A 25594-nucleotide genomic window follows, 5' to 3' on the forward strand; every position below is an offset into this window, starting at 1 on the left:
TTTCCTTAATAAGTTTGAGACCAAACTCATCCTGAAAAAAACAGAACTAAGTTTGTAGGAGCTTATTCAACACTATATTTAACCTCATCCAAAGATGAAGTTACTAATATGGATGGCACCTGTTAAGTAATTTCTAGGTGGGTGGTATCAGGATTCAAAATATATGCTGCATGCCACAACTCTGGTGAGATTACATGAGGAAATAAATTAGCCAACTATAAATACCAGGAACATCCAGAATGCCCAGCAGATTAAAAATAGCAGAAAAAAAATGCCCAACATGTATTTGAAATGCAGAGGCACAAGTGCAAGGTTCTTAGACAAAAATGTAAGACACGTAGAGGAAAAGTTGTTTTGAAAACAAAACTTCCTTTATTTTAAAATAGACCATTAGAGCTCTTGGCCAGTTAGCTCAGTTGGTTAGAGTGGGGTGCTAATAAACTAGGCCATGATATTTAATAATCTTCATAAATGCATGGAGGTGTTAGGAAATTTGATCATGTGAAATAGTTGCAAACCAAGAATTAGATGGTGGGGTAGAGGTGAGGGTGTGGTTCCCAGCCTGTCCTTCCTCTTCGCTGCTTCCTCCCTTCACCTCACTCTAATAGCTCGACTGGTTTTTTCAGCCACAACATTCTCCCTTCTTTTCTATCATATCATATTGTTTGAAATTTGCTGAGATGCTGATTTTTGGAAAACTTGTGCCTCTTACCCTTTTCTATTCCTAGGAGATGAAAAATTAGGTTTTAGTCTTCCCTTAATTCTCTGATTCCATGTCCCACAGGGTTATGGCTGCCACAATAATTACCATCATGGATTTCACAGGCATCTTTATTCCATTTCTATAGTTTACAGCAATCCAGACAGTGAAACTATTCTTGATAGAAAAAGTATCCTGTTCTTTTATCACTATGCTGTCCTTTTAAGTTTTAATTCTTTCAGCCACTGCTTGTTATTGCTGCCCTTTTAAAGGATCTATTTAGGTAAGATAAGAAGATGAGGCTCCTAACCAAATAGGGAAGAGCTAAAATATTGGAATGCTCTAAAGGTTTAATAAAATCTTATAAATGGCACACTACAGGATTCTAGCACTATGACTCAGAGGCGTGGAATATTGCTAAGTTAGTCCATTCACATGATCCCCTGCCATTTTGAAACTGTTCATCTTCTGGAATGTCTAGAAAAAGATAGCTTAATGAAGACAAATGCTTTCCTACAAATAGAGCTCTGATCTCTAAAGAAATACTAACTGAAAATCTCTACTTTGTAGTTTCCTTAATGATTCATTATTTTTATTTAGGCTCACACTTCAGAAGAATAGGCATAAACTACAAGTATTAGGAAATTTATATTAAATGATTAGAATATCACCCTGATGATTTTTAAAACTGAGTTTGTCTCTCAAAGTTGCTCTGTATACTTGTAAATTTTGAATGAAGTAATTGAAATAACATGGGAGTGCTGAAAGTGTGTCATGTTGAAAGGACAGTGGTCACTGGAATTCTAATTCTGATTAGATGATCCAGGAAAAAGAATTCAGTAAATGCTCAGAGTTTTCACTCATTTCTGCAATGAGGAAATTAGACTGATTAAAGTCTGTTAGAACTCCGACTTGCTAGATTGAGTTAATGAAACACCAAAGACCACGGTTTCTGTTCAATATTTCATCTTATAGATATACCTGGGTTTTCAATCTTTATAGCTTTTTAAAACTACATTCATAGTAAAGTAAGAAAGACATTTCTTAGAATATATTACGTCTAATTTGCAACAAAAAACAATATTTTTATGGAAGTTATCTGGTCTGCCATTCAGAAATTAAATAAATGCTGAAGATACAAGAATGCTTTTCTACATTAATTTTATATTATAGAATAAATAGTGTAAATGTTTTTCTTATGAGTATCAGTATTTAAATTGGTTTGTGCTGTTTGTAGGACAAATAGAAATTGAAGTTAAGTAACTCCCTTTGGGTTGGACACCAGATTCCACGTACAGATTTTTTCCTTCTTTCTGGAGACAAGATATAAAATATTTCTGGTTTTGCAGGTAGTTCTTAAGCTTTATTCTATACATAAAAAATTGCAAATGTGCTTAATATTTCTACTATATATTTAAATACCAACCACTTTCTTAAACATTTAGAATGTTCTTTATCCTGATAGTTTTGACTTAAAATGCTGTAAGTTGTTTCCCACTGATAAGCCACTATCTGAGTAAACACAAAATACCATCATACCTTGTATTAGAAAACATATTTTGTAGCAATCCTTTCATAATTTTAGTTTTATTACCCTCACTAATCTAGTTTTTTTTTTTAAAGAATTTACTGCTCCATCTTTTTCAACCCCCTTCTTGAAATTAATAGAAAATTAACTGAGAAATTTAATACTCAGTACTAAAAAATATGAAATAAGAGCAGTTTTTAAAACCCTAGTTTGGAAAACAATACACTAAGATATGAAGCCATTTTAAATATGACCTATGACATTCTTAGCTTAAAAACCTATGGTGATTAAACAATGTTTTTAAAAAATACTTCCATAGGACAGAAAAAGGAAATGAAATGGGGGAATCTTGTTCACTTGATCTCAGTATAATCATTTGGGAAGTATATCTTTGATAAGATAAATTATTTGAAAATCAGTAGATGTACCCAATCTACTTGCTTTATGATATTATATTTAAATGATTTTAATATGAATTAAATTAAACTGACCTGTGTGGATAGCCACAGACAAAATACATGACGTGTCTGGTTACACTTTGAAAAATTGTATTGCCCATTTGATTTGTATTAGCCATGTTTCAAACATTAAAAAATATTATGAAATCATATCATAGAAGCATCAAATTTCAGAGATGGACCTGAGAGTTCAGCCATATCAGTATCACTTATTGATTCATCTGCAGGTTGAATGTCAACCATCTTTATCCAGTGCTGTACTAGATGCTTTGCTTGCATTTTTCATTGAGTCATCATAGCAAACCTACAAAAGAACTTGTCTCAATGAGGCTGCCTGTGTCCCTATTTAGTAAGTGGAAGAATCAGTGTTTGGTCTCATGTCTATTTGAGTCTAGGCCAAATTGCTTTAAAACTTATTAACAAATGCATTTAAAAAAATACGGCCTGGGACTCAAGTCTTGAGATTTTGATCTCTTCCTCTTCTTCCCCCTCCCCCTCCTTCTCCTTCTTCCCCACCTCCCCTTCTTCTTTAAAGTTTGGATCCCTCCCCTCCTTACCCTCCCTCCATACTTGCAATATAAATGAGCATTTTTCTTTAATATTATGCTTGTTTCTTCCATCTATGGCAGGAATAAAAGCTTTGGTTAGGTTGGGAGAGGGTGTGGGCATATGAGATAATGATTTATAAATTTTGTGGTGAAATTATGCATTTGGAAAATAATTAATTGTTATATGTAACTTTAGCCCTATATCTAAACAGATATTATTTGTTTAGAATGGTTTTATAACTTCATAGTAAAAGAGTAAGATTCCTTATTTTGTTTTGTTCTCTGAAACAAACCGAGAAGCAGGAATTATTAAAAACCTACAGAGTATATTTTCAGGTCAATGAGTACTGACATAGTATTTTATAATTTTATATTTATAACACTTTATATTGGCAATTATAGCCTATAATGAAGATTTAATATCATCTATAATTGGCAACTAATATTAAATGATGTTCATTATTGTCTAATCACCAAGTCAGTTAAAGCAGAATATAGAATTTTAAACAAAAAATTTTTATCTGATAAAATTCTAATAGAATTTCCATATCTGTACCCTTATCTATCTATCTGTCTATCTATCTATCTATCTAGTCACATACACACTTCTGTTATATATGTGTTTATATAAAGCATTCCTAGTATGAAAATTTATGCATACACACATGTACACACAGACATAGATACACATATGCCTAGTATGGAGCTAAGCTCTTCATAAACATCTGTAATCCTCTCATAATATATTGTGTGGGAACTGCTTTCATTCTCATTTCACAGATAAGGAAGCTGAGGCTTCAGGAGAGTAAAAACTTTATTTCTAACAGTGCGTAAATTGCATAACTGTGATTCAAACTCAGATTTATTTGACTGCAAAACTTTAAATTATTATACTATAGTGCTTAATTAATGAACTGACTCCTTGTAGCTAACCCCAGACCAACTAAACACAAAAACAAACTGAAGAGCTAAACAAAATTTCTATCTCCTCCCTCTCCCTATCCCACAACACAAACTAACTTGAGATAGGAGAGGAAAACATGGGACATAGCATTCGATGACATGAAATACCTAGTTAAACTGTGCCTTTCACCTCCCCTCCCCACAGACTTAACAAATCAAACCTCAGAGGGCAAGGCCTAGAACTCTGCATGCTTACAGATCCCAGCTGACCCTTAGGCTTGCTGAAGTTTTGGGATCTACTGCTCTGCTGCATTGGTTTCCTGTGACTGCTATAACAAATTATCACAGATGTGGTGGCTTCAAACAGTAGAACTTAAATCTCTCACTGTTCTGGATGCCAGAAGTCTGCAATCAGTATCACAGGGCCAAAATCAAGGCTTCAGCAGTCCTGTGCTCCCTCTGGAGGCTGTAGAGGGAATCCATTCCTTGCCCATTCCAGCTTCTGGTGGCTGCCAGCATTCCTTGGCTTGTGGCCACTTCAGTCATTCTGTATGTTCATCTACAGGGAGATAAAAATGCATTGGTTAGTTGTGAAATAATTTGGAATCATTTAAACCTTATGAACTTAGAATATGTATGGAACAAATAGATTTTGCATATTCTTTCTGTCCTTCCTTTCACACTACACAATTTCATCCTTACATTCAACCACATATTTATGGAGCACCTATCTTGTGCCAGGCCTGTATCCTAACTGCCTGTCAATCATGTAGAGAGCTTGAGTCAGAAGCTGGAAATGACTCAGTCAGAATGTCTAAATTACAGTGGTAGGAACCATAATGTGGCAGAAATGGTGATTTCATTGGAGACTGACAGGGCTGAGTTTGAATTCTGGCTCTGCTATTTATTAATTGTGTAAACTTGTACAAAGTATGTCATTTCTAAGCCTCTACTGAATGGTCAAAATAATATCAAATTTACCAGAGTCTACGGTAAAGATGAAAAAAGGATTTTGCATTTGGAGTAAATAACCTCCATGCTTAAAACTGTGTATGAACTCCCTTCCTGTGCTGGGTTGTTAAGTGGTGGAGGAAAAAGTGGCTTTCAAGCCATTTCCCATGCTTCTCTTGACATGTGGTATCCAGTTCCTCACAGTGTGGCCTGTTCACCTAGTGTGTTCTGAAGTTAATATTTTACAAATGACATATTAAAATTAAATACACTAAAATAGACTTTTTAAAAATCAGAGTGCATTGCAGATAGTATAGGTAGAAATTGACTTGTGAAACTTTTATTAATTTCTATCTATAAACCTATGTATATACTGTGTGGTCATATAAAATAGAGATCTTCAGTGCAACGCTGACCATTTCTTTCTTTTGCATCAAACACACCATTAGCGCCCTGAGCTTCACTATCAAGCCCAGGCCCTTAGCAAGACATGGAAGATGTTCCACATCTAGCCCCTGTTTATCTCTATGGCCTCGTCTTCTGCCGCTAGATTTTCCAGATCTCAAGATACTTGTTCTTGGAGACCTTCTGCCTGATCTCACCTCCAACGTAGTTTCTTGAAACCTACTGAAGGCCGCCAGCCTTTGGAGGGTCCTGTTTTCTCAATGATAAACAAAGACATTGTGGAGAAAGATTTAAGTGGGGTTCAACTCTTAATATCCCTGGCTATTCTGAATTCCCCAGTCCCTTAATTAACGGTGTTTCTCAACCCTGACCAGTTCACATATTGCTCCTTCTTTGGGTTGACTTCACCCCACATCCTGTTATTTGGTTAACCCTTCCTAACCTCTCAGGAACTAGCTCAGGCTTCCCTTGAAGCAGAAAAAAAAATGTGGGAGTTAATGATACAGGCTCTGTTTTTGACATATTCTCTCTGTGTAACCTTGAGCATCTCAGTTTAATTCTCTGATCAACACTTTTATCATTGGAAAAATGCTATAATTACGGCAACTTCAGAAGAAGGTATCTTTGTAACCATGACAGAGAAGTCTTAGTTACTAATAACTTTCTCCTTTCCTAGTCCCTTTACCTCTGATCGTGAATAGACTGTTCTGCATGCTTCTTTAGGAGTCTATGTTTCTCTGATTATAACATTCATCACATTACATTGGAATTATCTCTCCTGTGAGACTACATATATTTTTAAGGGCTTGGACATGTCTCAATGAATAAATAATCGTTATGTGAGTGAATGAAAGCAAACATCTTAAGAATTTTTAACCAATGCAAAAACACTGTTGCATTTTACTTTAATTCTCCAAACATTTATATTTAAAAGAGTTATATTAAAATCTTTGGCTAAAATCTATATAATTATTTGAATTTTATGATAGGATGGGATTTTGCTCAAACTGAGCCATCTTATCTATTTATTTTTGGTTGAAATCAAATGTAATTAATTTAGATAATGATACTAGCAGTGTATGTTTATCATGAAAAATAGGAAGAATCGTTAATTAAAAATAGCACAAGTCACAAAAGAACTTACCATCGGAGAGAATGAAAGTTACGTTTGCTTTATGTTCTTCTACACATTCTCTGTGTATGATTCACAGCAGCAGTACCTCAGACATGCCCTAACCAGGATGCATTGTGTCTGTAGAGAGAACTCAGTCTTTGAAATATTACGCCTACTACCTGGTTTACAATTATTTAACTTTTTATATTGCAGTGGTTTTAGAATCCCAGGGGGCATCAGAGCCTTTTCAGTTCCAGGCCAAATTCAGCTCTGTAAACATAATTGCAGAAAGGAAAGGCTGGCATGGTCTGTTTTCAGGCATCCTTTTGAGCAGTTGTGTGTTGCTCTAAGCTGCTCTGTTGGGCATGGCTGCTTCCCCTTCTGAGGCCTGTCTAACCTTCTCAGAATCAGACTTATCCTGTGCATCCAAATGACACTTCTTCTTTGAAGCTTTCACCAGATCCGTAGTGAAAATTGATAAATCCATTCTCTTCACTGCCTTATAGTGTTCTCTATAATTCTTTTTTGGACTATTACGCCTTGTGTTATGGTGATTTATGAATCTTTTTTCGTCTCTTCAGCTATTTTACAAGCTCACACAGCTCACAAAGGCAAAGACCTTATAGTCATTTTTACATCCTTTAACCATCTAGTAGAGCTGTTTGCCCATAATAAACAGTCAATAGAGGCTGAATGAATTGATTACTTGTTGTTAAGTGTTGATGCCATGGTTAAAATTTAATCACAAACTGATCTCAAATTGATACTAATCATACTCAGAATGTAATTTCCATTAAATATCCGTAAGTAAAAATGAAAGAAACCTATGAATAGGCAAGGCATAATTTTGTTAATATTGTGAAAGATGCCTCCAATTACATCTTCCAAAACAGATTATCCTAGTTTTGTAGTAAAAATACTAAAAGGCTGGGTGGCATCAAACGTGCCACTTAAAGTTCATGAGTTCAATAATTGGGAGATTGGGATTGACATATATACACTATACACTAATATGTATAAAACAAATAACGAATGAGAACCTGCGGTATAGCACAGGGAACTCCACTTCCCTGTACAGTAGAAACTAACACAACATTGTAAAACAACTACACCCCAATAAAAATAAATAAAGTGAGTCTCTTGTAGACAGTGGGGAAAAAAAAGTTGTGCTAATTAAAAACACTACTCTTTTATTGGACTACTTCATTCAACACTGAAATGAATAAGTCCAAATATATGCAACACACACTCTGTGTTTAATATGTTGAGAATACATATTGACCCTCAGGTTTAAAAATAATTTGAAAGCATACATACACTGATGACTGTCTAGAGTTTTCATAAGTGAAGATAATGAAAACTCTTGTTTTCCTCATTTGAAATCCAATTTGTGATTTAACAATTAGCCATGTTCATATTGAGCAAGTTCATAAGGGCCAAGATAAATGTACAATTATGAAATCAAACAAAGAAATTCCTGAAAAATGACTCCCATTCTTTGTGGGAATAGTGGAAAATATTGGAAAGAAATCAATGCTCTTTAGAATATACAAGAATAGTGGCTATATCTTGAAATTTCTATCTGTAGCACCGAGTACAATTCCAGGCATAAAGTAAGTTTAATAAATGATGAATGGAGACCTTTCAAGATGGCAGAGGAGTAAGACATGGAGATCACCTTCTTCCCCACAAATACATCAAAAATACATCTACATGTGGAACAACTCCTACAGAACACCTACTGAATGCTGGCAGAAGACCTCAGACTTCCCAAAAGGCAAGAAACTCCCCACGTACCTGGGTAGGGCAAAAGAAAAAACAGACAAAAGAATAGGGATGGGACCTGCACCTCTGAGAGGGAGCTGTGAAGGAGGAAAAGTTTCCACACACTAGGAAGCCCCTTCACTGGCGAAGACAGGGGGTGGGAAGGGGGGAAGCTTCGGAGCCACGGAGGAGAGCACAGCAACAGGGGTGTGGAGGGCAAAGCGGAGAGATGCCCGCACAGAGGATGGGTGCCGACCAGCACTCACCAGACCGAGAGGCTTGTCTGCTCACCCGCCGGGGCGGGTGGGGGCTGAGAGCTGAGGCTCAGGCTTCGGTCAGATCGCAGGGAGAGGACTGGGGTTGGCTGTGTGAACACAGCCTGAAGGGGGCTAGTGTGCCACAGCTAACCAGGAGGGGGTCCGGGTAAAAGTCTGGAGCTGCCTAAGAGGCAAGAGAGCATTGTTTCGGGGTGCACGAGGAGAGGGGATTCCTTCCCTGTCTGCTCACAGAAGGCAGAGCACCGCCTAAATGAGCTCCAGAGACCAGTGCGAGCCGCGGCTATCAGCGCAGACACCAGAGACGGGCATGAGACACTAAGGCTGCTGCAGCCACCAAGAATCCTGTGTGCAAGCACATGTCACTATCCAAACACCCCCAGGAGCCTGTGCAGCCCACCACTGCCAGGGTGCCATGATTCAGGGACAACTTCCCCGGGAGAACACACAGCGCGCCTCAGGCTATTGCAATGTCATGCCGGCCTCTGCCGCCGCAGGCTCGCCCCGCATTCCGTACCCCTCCCTCCCCCTGGCCTGAGTGAGCCAGAGCCCCCGAATCAGCCGCTGATTTGACCCCCTCCTGTCTGGGTGGGAACAGATGCCTGATGGCAACCTACACGCAGAGGTGGGGTCAAAACCAAAGCTGAACCCCAGGAGCTGTGCGAACAAAGAAGAGAAAGGGAAATTTCTCTGTGCAGCCTCAGGAGCAGCAGATTAAATCCCCACAAGCAACTTGATGTACCCTGCATCTGTGGAATACCTGAATAGACAACGAATCATCCCAAAATTGGGGTGGTGGACTTTGGGAGCAACTGTAGACTTGGGGTTTGCTGTCTGTGACTGACTTGTTTTTGATTCTTATGTTTACCTTAGTATAGTTTTTAGCACTTGTTATCATTGGTGGATTTGTTTATTGGTTTGGTTGCTCTCTTCTTATTTTATTTATTTATGTATTTATGTATGTATGTATTTATTTAAGTATTTTTTATTTTAATTATTTTATTTATTTATTTTTTTATTATTTTTTTTCTTTCTTTTTTTCTCCCTTTTCTTCTGAGCCGTGTGGCTGACAGGGTCTTGGTGCTCCAGCCTGATGTCAGGCCTGAGCCTCTGAGGTGGGAGAGCCGAGTTCAGGACACTGGACCACCAGAGACCTCCTGGCCCCACGTAATATCAGTTGATGAGAGCTCTCCCAGGGACCTCCATCTCAACGCTAAGACCCAGCTCCACCCAATGGCCAGCAAGCTCCACTGCTAGACCCCCCATGCCAAACAACTAGCAAGACAGGAACACAACCCCACCCATTAGCAGAGAGGCTCCCTAAAATCATACCAAGTTCACAGACACCCCAAAACACTCAACCAGATGTGGCCCTGCCCACCAGAAAGACAAGATCCAGCCCCACCCACCACAACACGGAAATCAGTCCCCTCCACCAGGAAGCCTACACAAGCCATTGAACCAACCTTACCCACTGGGGGCAGACACCAAAAAAAAAAAAACGGGAACTAAGAACCTGCAGCCTGTGAAAAGGAGACACCAAACACAGTAATTTGAGAAAAATGGGAAGACAGAGAAATATGCAGCAGATGAAGGAGCAAGGTAAAAACCCACCAGACCAAACAAATGAGAGGAAATAGGCAGTCTACCTGAAAAAGAATTCACAGTAATGATAGGAAAGATGATCCAAAATCTTGGAAATAGAATGGAGAAAATACAAGAAATGTTTAACAAGGACCTTGAAGAACTAAAGAGCAAACAAACAATGATGAACAACACAATAAATGAAATTTAAAATTCTCTAGAAGGAGTGAATAGCAGAATAACTGATGCAGAAGAACGGATAAGTGACCTGGAAGATAAAATAGTGGAAATAACTACCACAGAGCAGAATGAAGAATAAAGAATTGAGGACAGTCTCAGAGACCTCTGGGACAACATTAAACACACCAACATTTGAATTTTAGGGATCCCAGAAGAAGAGAAAAAGAAAGGGTCTGGAAAATATTTGAACAGATTATAGTTGAAAACTTCTGTAACATGGGAAAGGAAATAGTCAATTAAGTCCGGGAAGTGCACAGAGTCCCATACAGGATAAATCCAAGGAGAAACACACCAAGGCACATATTAATCAAACTATCAAAAATTAAATACAAAGAAAAAATATTAAAAGCAGCAAGGGAAAGGCAACAAATAACATACAAGGGACTCTCCATAAGGTTAACAGCTGATCTTTCAGCAGAAACTCTGCAAGCCAGAAAGGAGTGGCAGGATATGTTTAAAGTGATGAAGGAGAAAAACCTACAACCAAGATTACTCTACCCAGCAAGGATCTCATTCAGATTCAACGGAGAAATTAAAAACTTTACAGGCAAGCAAAAGTTAAGAGAATTCAGCACCACCAAACCAGCTTTACAAAAAGTGCTAAAGGAACTTCTCTAGGCAGGAAACACAAGACAAGAAAAAGACCTACAAAAACGAACCCAAAACAATTAAGAAAATGGTAATAGGAACATACATATTGATAACTACCTTAAATGTAAATGGATTAAATGCTCCAACCAAAAGACATAGACTGGCTGAATGGATACAAAAACAAGACCTGTATATATGCTGTCTACAAGAGACCCACTTCAGACCTAGGGACACATAGAGACTGAAAGTGAGGGGATGGAAAAAGATATTCCCTGCAAATGGAAATCAAAAGAAAGCTGGAGTAGCAATTCTCATATCAGACAAAATAGACTTTAAAATAAAAACAATTTCAAGAGACAGAGAAGAACACTGCATAATGATCAAGGGATCAATCCAAGGAGATATAAAATTGTAAATATTTATGCACCCAACATAGGAGCACCTCAATACATAAGGCAAATGCTAACAGCCATAAAAGGGGAAATCGACAGTAACACAATCATAGTAGGGGACTTTAACACCCCACTTTCACCAATGGACACATCATCCAAAATGAAAATACATAAGAAAACACAAGCTTTAAATGATACATTAAATAAGATGGACTTAATTGATATTTATAGGACATTCCATCCAAAAACAACAGAATACACATTCTTCTCAAGTGCTCATGGAACATTCCCCAGGATAGATCATATCTTGGGTCACAGATCAAGCCTTGCTAAATTTAAGAAAATTGAAATCGTATCAAGTATCTTTTTCAGACCCCAGCGCTATGAGACTGGATATCAATTCCAGGAAAAAAAACTGTAAAAATACAAACACATGGAGGCTAAACAATATGCTACTAAATAACCAAGAGATCACTGAAGAAGTCAAAGAGGAAATCAAAAAATACCTAGAAACAAATGGCAATGAAAGAAGATGACCCCAAACCTATGGGATGCAGCAAAAGCAGTTCTAAGAGGGAAGTTTATAGTAGTACAATCCTACCTCAAGAAACACGAAACATCTCAGATAAACAACCTAACCTCACACCTAAAACAATTAGAGAAAGAAGAACAAAAAAAACCCCCAAAGTTAGCAGAAGGAAAGAAATCGTAAAGATCAGATCAGAAAAAAATGAAAGAGAAATGAAGGAAACAATAGCAAAGATCAATAAAACTAAAAGCTGGTTCTTTGAGAAGATAAACAAAATTGATAAACCATTAGCCAGACTCATCAAGAAAAACAGGGAGAAGACTCAAATCAATAGAATTAGAAATGAAAAAGGAGAAGTAACAACTGACACTGTAGAAATACAAAGGATCATGAGAGATTACTACAAGCAACTATATGCCAATAAAATGGACAACCTGGAAGAAATGGACAAATTCTTAGAAAAGCACAACCTTCCGAGACTGAACCAGGAAGAAATAGAAAATATAAAGAGACCAATCACAAGCACTGAAATTGAAACTGTGAATAAAAATCTTCCAACAAACAAAAGCCCTGGACCACATGGCTTCACAGGTGAATTCTATCAAACTTTTAGAGAAGAGCTAACACCTATCCTTCTCAAACTCTTCCAAAATATAGCAGAGGGAGGAACACTCCCAAGCTCATTCTACGAGGCCACCATCACCCTGATACCAAAACCAAAGATGTCACCTAAAAGGAAAACTACAGGCCAATATCACTGATGAACATAGATGCAAAAATTCTCAACAAAATACCAGCAAACAGAATTCAACAACACATTAAAAGGATCATACACCATGATCAAGTGGGGTTTATCCTAGGAAGGCAAGGATTCTTCAGTATACACAAATCAATCAATGGGATACATCATATTAACAAACTGATGGATAAAAACCATATGATAATCTCAGTAGATGCAGAAAAAGCTTTTGACAAAATTCAACACCCATTTATGATAAAAACTCTCCAGAAAGTAGGCATAGAGGGAACTTACCTCAACATAATAAAGGCCATATATGACAAACCCACAGCCAACATCATTCTCAATGGTGAAAAACTGAAACCATTTCTTCTAAAATCAGGAACAAGACAAGGATGCCCACTCTCACCACTGTTATTCAACTTAGTTTTGGAAATTTTAGCCATAGCAATCAGGGAAGAAAAAGAAATAAAAGGAATCCAAATCGGAAAAGAAGAAGTAAAGCTGTCACTGTTTGCAGATGACATGATACTATACATAAAGAATCCTAAAGACTCTACCAGGAAACTACCAGAGCTAATCAATGAACTTGGTAAAGTAGCAGGATACAAAATTAATGCACAGAAATCTCGTGCATTCCTATACAGTAATGATGAAAAATCTGAAAGAGAAATTAAGGAAACACTCCCATTTACCATTGCAACAAAAAGAATAAAATACCTAGGAATAAACCTACCTAAGGAGACAAAAGACCTGTATGCAGAAAACTATAAGATGCTGATGAAAGAAATTAAAGACGATACCAACAGATGGCGAGATATACCATGTTCTTGGATTGGAAGAATCAACATTGTGAAATTGACTGTACTACCCAAAGCAATCTACATATTCAGTGCAATCCCTATCAAACTACCAATGGCATTTTTCACAGAACTAGAACAAAAGATTTCACAATTTGTATGGAAACACAAAAGACCCCGAACAGCCAAAGCAATCTTGAGAAAGATAAACGGAGCTGGAAGAATCAGGCTCCCTGACTTCATACTATACTACAAAGCTACAGTAATCAAGACAATATGGTACTGGCACAAAAACAGAAATAAAGATCAATGGAACAGGAGAGAAAGCCCAGAGATAAACCCACGCACATATGATCATTTTATCTTTGACAAAGGAGGCAAGAATATACAATGGAGAAAAAACAGCCTCTTCAATAAGTGGTGCTCAGAAAACTGGACAGCTACATATAAAAGAACGAAATTCGAGTACTTCGTAACACCATCCACAAAGATAAACTCAAAATGGGTTAATGACCTAAATTTAAGGCCAGACACTATAAAACTTTTAGAGGAAAACACAGGAAGAACACTCTTTGACATAAATCACAGCAAGATCCTTTTTGACCCACCGCCTAGAGAAATGGAAATAAAAACAAAAATAAGCAAATGGGACCTAATGAAACTTAAAAACTTTTGCACAGCCAAGGTAACCGTAAACAAGATGAAAAGACAACCCTCAGAATGGGAGAAAATATTTGCAAACGAAGCAACTGACAAAGGATTAATCTCCAAAATATACAAGCAGCTCATGCAGCTCAATATCAAAAAAACAAACAACCCAATCCAAAAATGGGCAGAAGATCTAAATAGACATTTCTCCAAAGAAGATATACAGATTGCCAACAAACACATGAAAGGATGCTCAACATCACTAATCATTAGAGAAATGCAAATCAAAACTACAATGTGGTATCACCTCACACCGGTCAGAATGGCCATCATCAAAAAATCTAGAAACAATAAATGCTGGAGAGGGTGTGGAGAAAAGGGAACCCTGTTGCACTGTTGGTGGGAATGTAGATTGATAACGCCACTATGGAAAACAGTATGGAGGTTCCTTAAAAAGCTAAAAACAGAACTACCATATGACCCAGCAATCCTACTACTGGGCACATACCCTGAGAAAACCATAATTCAAAAAGAGTCATGTACCACAATGTTCATTGCAGCTCCATTTACAATAGCCAGGACATGGAAGCAACCTAAGTGTCCATCAACAGATGAATGGATAAAGAAGATGTGGCACATATATACAATGGAATATTACTCAGCCATAAAATGAAATGAAATTGATTTATTTGTAGTGAGGTGGATGGACCTAGAGTCTGTCATACAGAGTGAAGTAAGTCAGAAAGAGAAAAACAAATACTGTGTGCTAACACATAAATATGGAATCTAAAAAATACCCCCCTGGGTTTGAGGGGGAAGGGTAAGCTGGGATGAAGTGAGAGAGTGGCATTGGCATATACACACTACCAAATGTAAAACAGAAAGCTAGTGGGAAGCAGCTGCATAGGACAGGGAGATCAGCTTGGTGCTTTGTGACCACGAAGAGGGGTGGGATAGGGACGGTGGGAGGGAGAGGCAAGAGGGAGGGGATATGGGGATATATGTATACATAAAGCTGATTCACTTTGTTATACAGCAGAAGCTAACACAACATGGTAAAGTAATTATACTCCAATAAAGATGCTAAAAATTTTTTTTAAACCAAAAAAACTAAAAAAGAAAAATAATTTAAAAAATGATGAATCAGTGAATGGTTTGATTTATAGAACATAAACAAAATTAAATGGTATTGCTTCAAGATACTAATATTGGTTATACAAATAGAAATTATTCATGTCTAAAAATATGAATCAACTTCTGTTGAATTTATTTAGTATCTTCAATAAAGAAAACACACGCAATGATCAATTTACTTATTTACTCTAGAAAAACTGTTTTGGCTTAGGCCATTGTGATAACATTATTTTCATACAATCTAAAAGCCTAAAGGCTCAGTGTGCCCAAACATTTTTTTTTTTTTTTACTCCCAAACATTTTAAAACTTCTGGAAACATTGATTGTATCTATAATTTAGAAACTTTTGGTTTTATTTTCAGTATACAGTCAGTATTTTTGTAGTTATTTAGCCATCCTCAAATTTAGCAGGAAAAAGAGAGGCAACGTAGGTGTTCCATGCCAATAAAATGTAAGCCACAAACAGAAGGACCCAAGAAATAGTGCATGACATAAAATAGGCAAGTAGAAGTCCTGGGAGTTGTCCATGAGCTGCAGATATGACTGTTACCTGAGCCAGATGAGAAATGGGGTGTCCAAAGAACAGAATGGATTTCTTTGTATTACTACTACAAAGGCAAAGATATTTATATATATATATTTTTTTAAATTTATTTATTTAATTTGTTTATTTTTGGCTGCACTGTGTCTTCGTGGCTGCGCACAGGCTTTTTCTAGTTGCGGCGAGCGGGGACTGCTCTTGGTTGCAGTGCGTGGGCTTCTCATTCTGGTGGCTACTCTTGTTGTGGAGCACAGGCTCTAGGCGTGCAGGCTTCAGTAGTTGTGGCACGTGGGCTCAATAGTTGTGGCTTGCGGGCTCTAGAGCACAGGCTCAGTAGTTGTGGCGCACAGGCTTAGTCGCTCTGCGGCATGTGGGATCTTCCCAGACCAGGGCTCGAACCCGTGTTCCCCGCTTTGGCTGGCGGATTCTTAACCACTGAACCACCACGGAAGCCCGACAAAGATATATTTTAATACCAAAGGAATAAGTGTAAAACAATGAATTATATAGTATAGTGGTTCAAATACACAAAAGGCAATATAGTGCTACAGTGTGAACAGTGCAATTCTTTCATCCACATGGGGTAAATTGAAATTATATTCAGTTACTTTCTTTGAAGAGCATAGGTGGAAGCTTTGTTTTCCAGGCATCGCTGCAAACTGGAATCACCTGGGGACTTTGAACAGTTTTTTGACAACTGCTCTCCACAGGCATTCTGATTTAACTGATGATGGTGTAAATTGGGCATGTATAGATTTAAAGTTCATCAGGCGATTCTAATGTGTAGCACAGTTTGCAAACTGTTGAATTAAAAGTTTGGAAAGCAGGTTTTGTGCAGTGTGGATAATTCTCAGAAAAATTGCTGTAATACCAAAAGCAAAAGACGCTATGATGCTATTTTATACCATTACCACCTGCTATTAATATTAAAGACTGTTACAGTAATCACAGCTACTTTTTTATTCTTGAGTTTATTAGAGTTCTTACTATGTGCAGTGCATTGTACTATGTACGTATTTATGTGCAATTTCATTGGGTCCTCTAAGTAATGATGTATATTATCTGGTTCTCATCTCATTATTTAATTTGAAAAGGTCAGATAAGATGATCTTTATGGGCTCCTCAATTTTGGAAATTCTTTTAAATTATTTATTTCTATCAATCCTAAAATATAATGTCAACAAGTTCCCATAGAAGGGTAAATGGGAGAGGGGAGATGCCGGATCCCTCCAGTGGAGATGAGTGTGGTGAGCATTAGAGAGAAGCTTAGGATGCTGCAGAAGTCTAAGTTGCCTGGGCAGATAACGCTAAATTTGATTATTAATAGTATTATAAAGTATTGTTTATGTCTTTTTTTATTTGAATGATCTAAGCATAAAACATCATTTTATCCCTGTGTAGTTAATTCATTCCCTCAACAATTGTTGATAGCGTGCCTAAGGTACTCTTACTCTCTCTCTCTCTGTGTGTATACATATACAGAGAGAGAGAGAGAAAGAGAAAGAGAGAGCCCAAGTGCCAGCAAGCATGAGAGGCAGGGAGTAGTAGGATTGAGGCTTTTATGAGTTGATTTATTTAATCCTAAATCTAAGAGTCAGTTCTTAGTTCTCATCTTACTAACCAGCTGCGTTAGCTAGAGCTCATGTGCCCCTTGGAGTTAATGTACTTTCTTCAGGTGCTTTTCTGTGTCCCATACTCTCCTGATTTGCCTGACATGTCACTGGTGGCTTGTCTTCCGTTTCCTCTGTTGGTTCCTCCTCTTCTTTCCAGTGAGTCTCCTCAGGCCCACTGTTTGTTCCTCTTCTCTTTTACAGCTGCACGTCCTTGGTGATTTAATCTAGCCCCATGGCTTTAATTACCTTCTGTATGAGGATAACCCTGAAATTTAGATCTCTGTTCCGAAACCTCTCAGTTGAACTCCAGATTGTGTGTCCAAAGGCCTGTACATCCATTTGGGTGTCTAAGAGACTAGATAACAGGTCCAGAAATTAACCCCTTGTATCTGTCTGTGGCTTTTCCCATCTTATGGCTGGAGATGTCATCCACCTGGCTACTGAGGCCAGAAACCTTGGCATCATCCGTGACTCCTGTCTCTTATATGCCGCATCTTCCCATTAGATTCCTTCAAATTATATCCAGAATCTGATCCTTTCGGATCCAGAAGGTGATCCTTTCTCATCACCTCACTGCCACCACCATTGTCTGAAACACTATCATCTTTCACTTGAATTACTTGCACGAGCTACCTGACAGGTTTCCGTACTTCTGTCTTTATATGCCTGGAATCTATTCTCAACAAAGCGAGGGACCAATCATTTTATTTTTATTTTTAATTTAAGTAAAACATACATAGAAGAGTATAAATACTCTAATAGAATTTGAGGTAAAGCAAACATAAAAAGTGTATAAAATACTCCAGTCTTAAGTGTATAGATGATTGATTTTAAATATCTCTACACCCGTGTACTCACCACTCAGATCAAAACAAAGGACACTTCTAGCGTGTCTGTTCCCCTTGTGCTGCTTTCCAGACTGTACCCCTCCAAAGTTTATCACTATTGTAATGTCTGTTTTCATTGTTTAGTCTTGATCTTGAATTTCATAAATTGAGCCTCATATAGTATATACTCTTTTGTTAGCTTCTTTTGCTCATCTTTATGTGAGACTTTCTCTGGAGGTCAGTTGCTTAATCTGTAAAGATGAGGGTAGACTGAGATTAGGAGCTAAAATTTGAAAACAAACTGATGTCCAATCCCAACTAACAGAATTTCTGATTCTTATTGTCTGGGGTCAGGCACAGGGAAGTAGTATATTTTAAAAGATCCCAAAGAGAATATAACATGTAGCTTCTGGATCAAATGACTCTCTGTCTTTGTCTCCCTCTGTGTCTATCTCTGTCTCTCTTTTTTTTTTTTTTCTTGGATTCATTTCTTCCAAAAATACAAGGACCAATTGGCCAACACTCCTTTCCTCCCTTCTTCCTCAAGTATGTACTGAGCATCTATCAGACACCAAACACCATGCTAGGCTGCCGAAGGTACACGAGTCAACAAAATTCAGTTCCTGTCTCTCAGAGGCTTAGAGCTTCACTAAAACCATGTCTTCATAAAAAAAAAAAAAAAAAAAAAAAAAACCGGAATAAATAAATAAATAACACTATGAAAACTCAACAAACACCTCTATTTACCGGCAAACCAAATAGAGGGAGTGAGGAGAGAGAGAGAGATCAAGAAATGATTGACTTTGTTAAATAACCTAGTAATTTTGAAATAGTTGTTTAAATTTGGTCAAATAACTGATTGCTTGTAAAAGATTGACTCAAATTTCAACTCAGTTGCTTTCCTTTTCAAAATGATTTGGTATCTAGACAAATTAAAGGGGATTGAAAAGAGTTAAAATTCTTTTTCAGATCTTGAACCCAAGGACGCCATTTGTAAACACATCCTAAAAATTAACTTGAACCCAAGGACGCCATTTGTAAACATATCCTAAAAATTAACTATGTGATTATATAACCGGTATTTTTAATATTTTGTTTTTGTTTTGTGCCAGTTAACTGATGTAATTAAATCCATGCAGAGACTTCGCTTGTGAGGATAATTTTCCACTTTCTGATTAGTCATTGAATATAACGCCCACCCCCACCCCCCAAAAGAAAAGGTACTGTAGATGTGTCAATGCTCTGGTCTTCTTCAGGGCAGTGTTTTTCAAATTGTTGATTACTGTCCATCAATGGATCCTGAAATTCATCTAGTGGATTTTAACCAATATTTAAATACAGATTAAAAAGCATTAATTAATTAATGAAAAGAGAAGACAATGTTATTAGTAGAAAGCATCACAGCGATTTCATGTAGTAAGTGTAAGTACTGATCTATGAAACTTTTGTTTCCATTATATTTAGGTAACTGTGCATTGGGTTGTTTATTTGTTTATTAAGTACATGAAATTATTCTAATTAAAAATTGACCCAAATTATTAGCTGTTAAAAGTACAGTTTGAATTTTGATAGCTTATTTGGTATATGATTCAAATAATACTGAGAAAAAATAAAACTCACTTCAGTTAGTTGGATAAATTTGATGGCAAAATCACTTTTATCTGTTTGGGATTTCAAAAATGTTTAGAGGTTTTTAGTTCAAAGAACAGTTGAGGTTTGACATGACAAAAAAATTAGGAACTAAAACAGTATTTATAGATATTTAACTGGGAAATGTAAGGGGACAATCTATTATTTTAAAGCAGGAATTATGAGAAACTAATGTCTCAAATTTATTAAAATAAAAATAATCATTAACCAAAGTATATTATTATATAGGTAGAAAGTATTCTCAAATTATTTTAGAGTATGCCTCTGATAAGGAAACTAATCATATAAATGACATTTAACAACATTTCTCACAGCCATTTTCTTTTATTATAACTTACCGCTGGGTAAAAAATATAAGTAGTACCAACAAACATGATTGAATTTATAGATGACTTTGGAGTTAGGTAGGGAGAGGATATTATTTTCTTAAGTTATGTTTGTTATGTTGTTACATTGTTCGAAAATTAATTTTGACCAAAAACAAAAATTGGTGAATAAATAAATAAATTGTAATGAACTATCCTTTAATGGTCATACTGGAGATTTTGTATTCAAGTACTTATTCTGTTGCTGTTACTTACCTGCTATAGTAAGATGGGAAACAGAATTAACTACCTCAAGTTGTCGGTGCTCGTAGTGAATGACTGTAAAGGACTATTACAAAAGGTTGAATGCTTCTGATAAATAGATATGAAAGGAATGTAAGGTATATTTTGAGTATTTTTTTCTTTCCTCTACTAGGACCCTTTTAATTTCCCTTTCTAACTTATGGTGCGTGTTGAGAGAGAGTTGTTTGTGTCTAATACCCAATCTAGACAGCAGTTTATTTTTTATTCTGAACAGCCAAAAAAGCCATTTTACACATTTAATTACAGACACTGTTCATGAATATTTTCTTGGTCTTCCAATGAACTAATCTGTTTATGTATAATAAAAATACATTTTGCAGTAAATTATATATATTTGGGCCAGAAATCTTCTTACTTTCTATAAAATTCATATAATTGATATAAAATTAATAATACCAGGACTGTTACAGCAAACATTCAAAAATACTCAGCTCAATTCTCTGTCTTAATATTAGGCCACAATAATTATTTGGCATCTTTTATTTTTAATCAATCCGAAAAAAAATTTTTTAAAGAACACATTGGGTAGACACAGTAGTATATTCTGTTTATATTCGTAAAAGTGTCTGTTACACTTTTCTTTTTCTTTCCTTTATGTTATCTTATTTTCTAATAGCAAAGTGAAATGTGAAGGAAGGAATTTGGAGTGGATTCCAGAACCATAGGTTTTTTAGGTATTTAGGCGTTGACAAGTAGAAAGAGAAGGTCCACTTGGTCATGTAACATTCAGCGTCTTCAACTCTATCATTCTTTCAGTAAAACTTATTTTGAAATGAATCAATAAAGTAGTTATTTTTTTCTCAAAGCAAATGTGTATACCTTGGCTGCAATCATTTTAAAGCAAAGAACCTCTCATTGGATATTATTACTTTAATTTTGCACAAAATTACATTTAAAAAGGAATGTAAACAGTTGTCCATTTTATAAAGACAGATTCTAGAATATATTTTTTTTCTTTTTATTTTCTTTAACAGACATTTTGACCTTCCTATGAAGCTCAGCTAGAGAGGACATTGGCAAAACTTTGTATGTCCTCCTGCATAGCTTTTGATGAGAATTTAATAAGACAGAAAACAGTACCTTGCCAAGTATTAACTTTAAATCTCTTATTTACTTTAGAATTTCAAGATTTATGGAATACCACAAAACCCAGGGAGATGACTCACAAAGAACTGGAACTTTCTAGTTTCCTACATTCTTTTAAAAAGTCTTAGCTATTTAACTTTGCTACATAATGCCATAACTAATACTGAAATCAACCCATGAATTAACATAAATTAGTCTTTTTTTTTTTTTTTTTTTTTGCTTCTCACCCTAAATGGTTAATCACTGGCTATCATGTTGAAACGAACTGTTCAAAAGCAGTGGCATCACTCTTTTAAATTACAAAGGCAATACCTATATTTAAGCAGAGAATTAACAACTGTAGAAGTACAAATGCAGTTTTTAAAATAAAGAATTTCTATGATTTAGGATGAAAATATGCTTCATTTCTTTCATGTATATTAACCCTTTCTCCATCTTATTTATCTTTTGACATACTTACCAAATATTACTGTTCGAATCTCAGTTACCCACATCCTAGTATTCTAACTCACAGAAGCAAGAGTCTCCTCCTATTTGGATGCTTTAGTTGAGACTTGTTTGTGAAGCACAAAATCAGTCTGGTTTTATGTTAAGTAGGTGGGTTGCTAATCTGTAAGAATGCCATTCTTGGTCAGGCCTCTATGAATTGTTTGTAAGTACTAAATCAGACAATGCAATCTTTATATTCATTCTGCAATTAGCCAAAATAATTCTAGTTAAACTCTGGTTAAAGATCTCTAGTATGAAATGAATGTAAAGTATTCATTCTTTCTTTATCTTTCTCTCTGGCTTCATTCTAGCTCATTTATTTATTTAAAAATAACCTTCTAAGTTACTTTTTCACTGCTTTTCATGTTGCAGATTGAAAATGTTGATGTCTGCCTTAGTTTTCTAGCAGCCAGAGGAGTAAATGTTCAAGGTCTATCTGCTGAAGGTAAGAAAAAGCACAGTTGTCACAAATGGCATCCATGTTTGTAAAAGACTTTTTATAACGCTAGAAATGTAAAGTGGGAGTACATAGCCCCTTAATACAAGAAAGGAAATCAGTAAAGTTTCCAAAATAATAGAAACATAAATTCAATGGTTGTTAATGTATGCTTTATGTAGGTATGTTGCAGATTTTGCCAAAATTGTTCTTTACATTACCGAGTATATAGGAGGGGGACATATTAACAAAATATCTTTATGTTATTACCAGTTGGTAGTGTTTTTAGAGTCTTAAGTAGATGGATGGATAGATAGATAATGCTGGATAATAAATACAGTATATGGACATAAATACAGTTAAAGTAGTGTAATTAATGCTCAAATATTTTATCAATAACAATTCTATAATTTAATCAAGTTGGTAGTCCAAGTCTAAATATTTGTTAATTTTAAATAAGTCATCAGGAGTTCTTAAATAATTAGCACTAACAGTATTAATAACTGTTCTTTGTAAAGGCCTTAAAATTATTAAATGTTTAAAAGATCATCACTGACATTGAAATATAGGAAAGTGGAAAAAGAAAACTAGATCTGTTATTTTTTTTTCTGTATTTCTTTTTCTTCCACATATATTTTTAGGAAGCCTTTGCAAAATTTTCAATTTAGTACTATAAATAAAAAAACAATTGCTAAAGTTATAAAATACCAAGTCCTTTGAGATCTGTATCAGCAACAACCATTTTTAATTAGAATTTTATGATTAAACACTTTTTGACAATTTATGTTGCTTCTTGTTTCTACTACAGTCAGTTTACTCTGAAAAGCCTTTTCCCCCCACAGATAGTAGAAATATTAGACAATTCTAAGCTGTTCAAAGTTTGCTGCCATTGGAAAAAGAGGAATTGTGTGAATTCTGAAATATTATGGACATGTACTAGAATTATTTACGTTTGTCACTTTTTCTTCACTGTTTAAATTTTATTTTAAATTTCTTTAATCCTTTATCTGTATATGTCATCATGATGTTTAATATTAAGTTACATATTTAATGGCAAAAAACTTATGTTCAAACCTAACTCATGGTTCTGTTACTTAGAATAAAATTTGATAAAATCCTCCAGGATAATACTTTACTTTCTAAGTGGTTAAAGTTGGTGAGAAATGTTACCATTTATTCGTTTTATGTCTCTTCCATATAACATGACATCTTTTTGTTTTGCTTTGTTTTGTTTTTTCATATTCTTTTTTTTTTTTAATATCTTTATTGGAGTATAACTGCTTTACAATGTTGTGTTAGTTTCTACTGTATAACAAAGTGAATCAGCTATACATATACATATATCCCCATATCCCCTCCCTCTTGCCTCTCCCTCCCACCGTCCGTATCCCACCCCTCTTCGTGGTCACAAAGCACCAAGCTGATCTCCCTGTGCTATGCAGCTGCTTCCCACTAGCTATCTATTTTACATTTGGTAGTGTGTATATGTCCATGCCACTCTCTCACTTCATCCCAGCTTCCCCTTCCCCCTCCCCGTGTCCTCAAGTCCATTCTCTACGTATGTGTCTTTATTCCTGTCCTGCCCTTGGGTTCTTCAGAACCTTTTTTTTTTTTTTTTTAGATTACATATATATGTGTTAGCACACGGTATTTGTTTTTCTCTTTCTGACTTACTTCACTCTGCATGACAGATTCTAGGTGCATCCACCTCACTACAAATAAATCAATTTCATTTCTTTTTATGGCTGAGTAATATTCCATTGTATATATGTGCCACATCTTCTTTATCCATTCATCTGTCGATGGACACTTAGGCTGCTTCCATGTCCTGGCTATTGTAAATAGTGCTGCACTGAACATTGGGGTCCATGTGTCTTTTTGAATTATGGTTTTCTCAGGGTATATGCCCAGTAGTGGGATTGCTGGATCATATGGTAATTCTATTTTTAGTTTTTTAAGGAACCTCCATACTGTTCTCCATAGTGGCTGTATCAATTTACATTCCCACCAACAGTGCAAGAGGGTTCCCTTTTCTCCACACCCTCTCCAGCATTTATTGTTTGTAGATTTTTTGATGATGGCCGTTGACCGGTGTGAGGTGATACCTCATTGTAGTTTTGATTTGCATTTCTCTAATGATTAGTGATGTTGAGCATCCTTTCATGTGTTTGTTGGCAATCTGTATATCTTCTTTGGAGAAATGTCTATTTAGATCTTCTGCCCATTTTTGGATTGGGTTGTTTGTTTTTTGATATTGAGCTGCATGAGCTACTTGTATATTTTGGAGATTAATCCTTTGTCCGTTGATTCGTTTGCAAATATTTTCTCCCATTCTGAGGGTTGTCTTTTCGTCTTGTTTATGGTTTCCTTGGCTGTGCAAAAGCTTTTAAGTTTCATTAGGTCCCACTTGTTTATTTTTTGCTTTTATTTCCATTTCTCTAGGAGGTGGGTCAAAAAGGATCTTGCTGTGATTTATGTCGTAGAGTGTTCTGCCTATGTTTTCCTCTAAGAGTTTGATAGTGTCCAGTCTTACATTTAGGTCTTTAATCCATTTTGAGTTTATTTTTGTGTATGGTGTGAGGGAGTATAACATGATATCTTTTATTAACATAAACCTCTTGCTTTTTATTTATCTCCTAAAAATATATGAATGCCCAGAATGATTTTCTAAGTTGATTAAACATGCATAGTAATAAAATAAGAAGTTAAAAAAACCTCTTTCAATAAGATCATTCAGGTTTACAGGAGAAAATTAATACTTTCTCACTGTAGCTTTATATTGATCAAGCCAACACTTATATGTTATGACCCCTGTGAGGAAGATTTGAGGGTTATAACAATTCAGCCTCATTTTATATGAATAATTCCACGGCATAGTGTGTGTGGCATTATAAACCATCAGAGAGCAAGAAATCTAAGTAGTTTATTAATGTTTCTAAATTCCAAAAAGGAGACGTAAAACCTTGACCTCAAAGGAGGATATATTTTATTGCCAATAGCAAGTTTCAATTAAAATATGA

The 25594-nt window shown here is 36.0% G+C and overlaps 1 protein-coding gene across 19 annotated transcripts in view; it reads left to right on the top strand.

The window, feature by feature from the left end:
• Positions 1–25594, top strand: part of NAV3 (neuron navigator 3) — a 1129181-nt gene that overhangs the window by 877803 nt on the left and 225784 nt on the right. For all 19 annotated transcript variants that reach the window (XM_082351536.1, XM_082351537.1, XM_082351530.1 and 16 more), the window contains one exon: positions 22511–22583. In XM_082351536.1, coding sequence (XP_082207662.1) covers positions 22511–22583 — 73 coding nt within the window. The remainder of the gene's footprint in view (positions 1–22510; positions 22584–25594) is intronic.

The sequence above is a fragment of the Balaenoptera borealis genome (assembly GCF_965194805.1).
Source record: "Balaenoptera borealis genome assembly, chromosome: 13".
Taxonomy (NCBI): domain Eukaryota; kingdom Metazoa; phylum Chordata; class Mammalia; order Artiodactyla; family Balaenopteridae; genus Balaenoptera; species Balaenoptera borealis.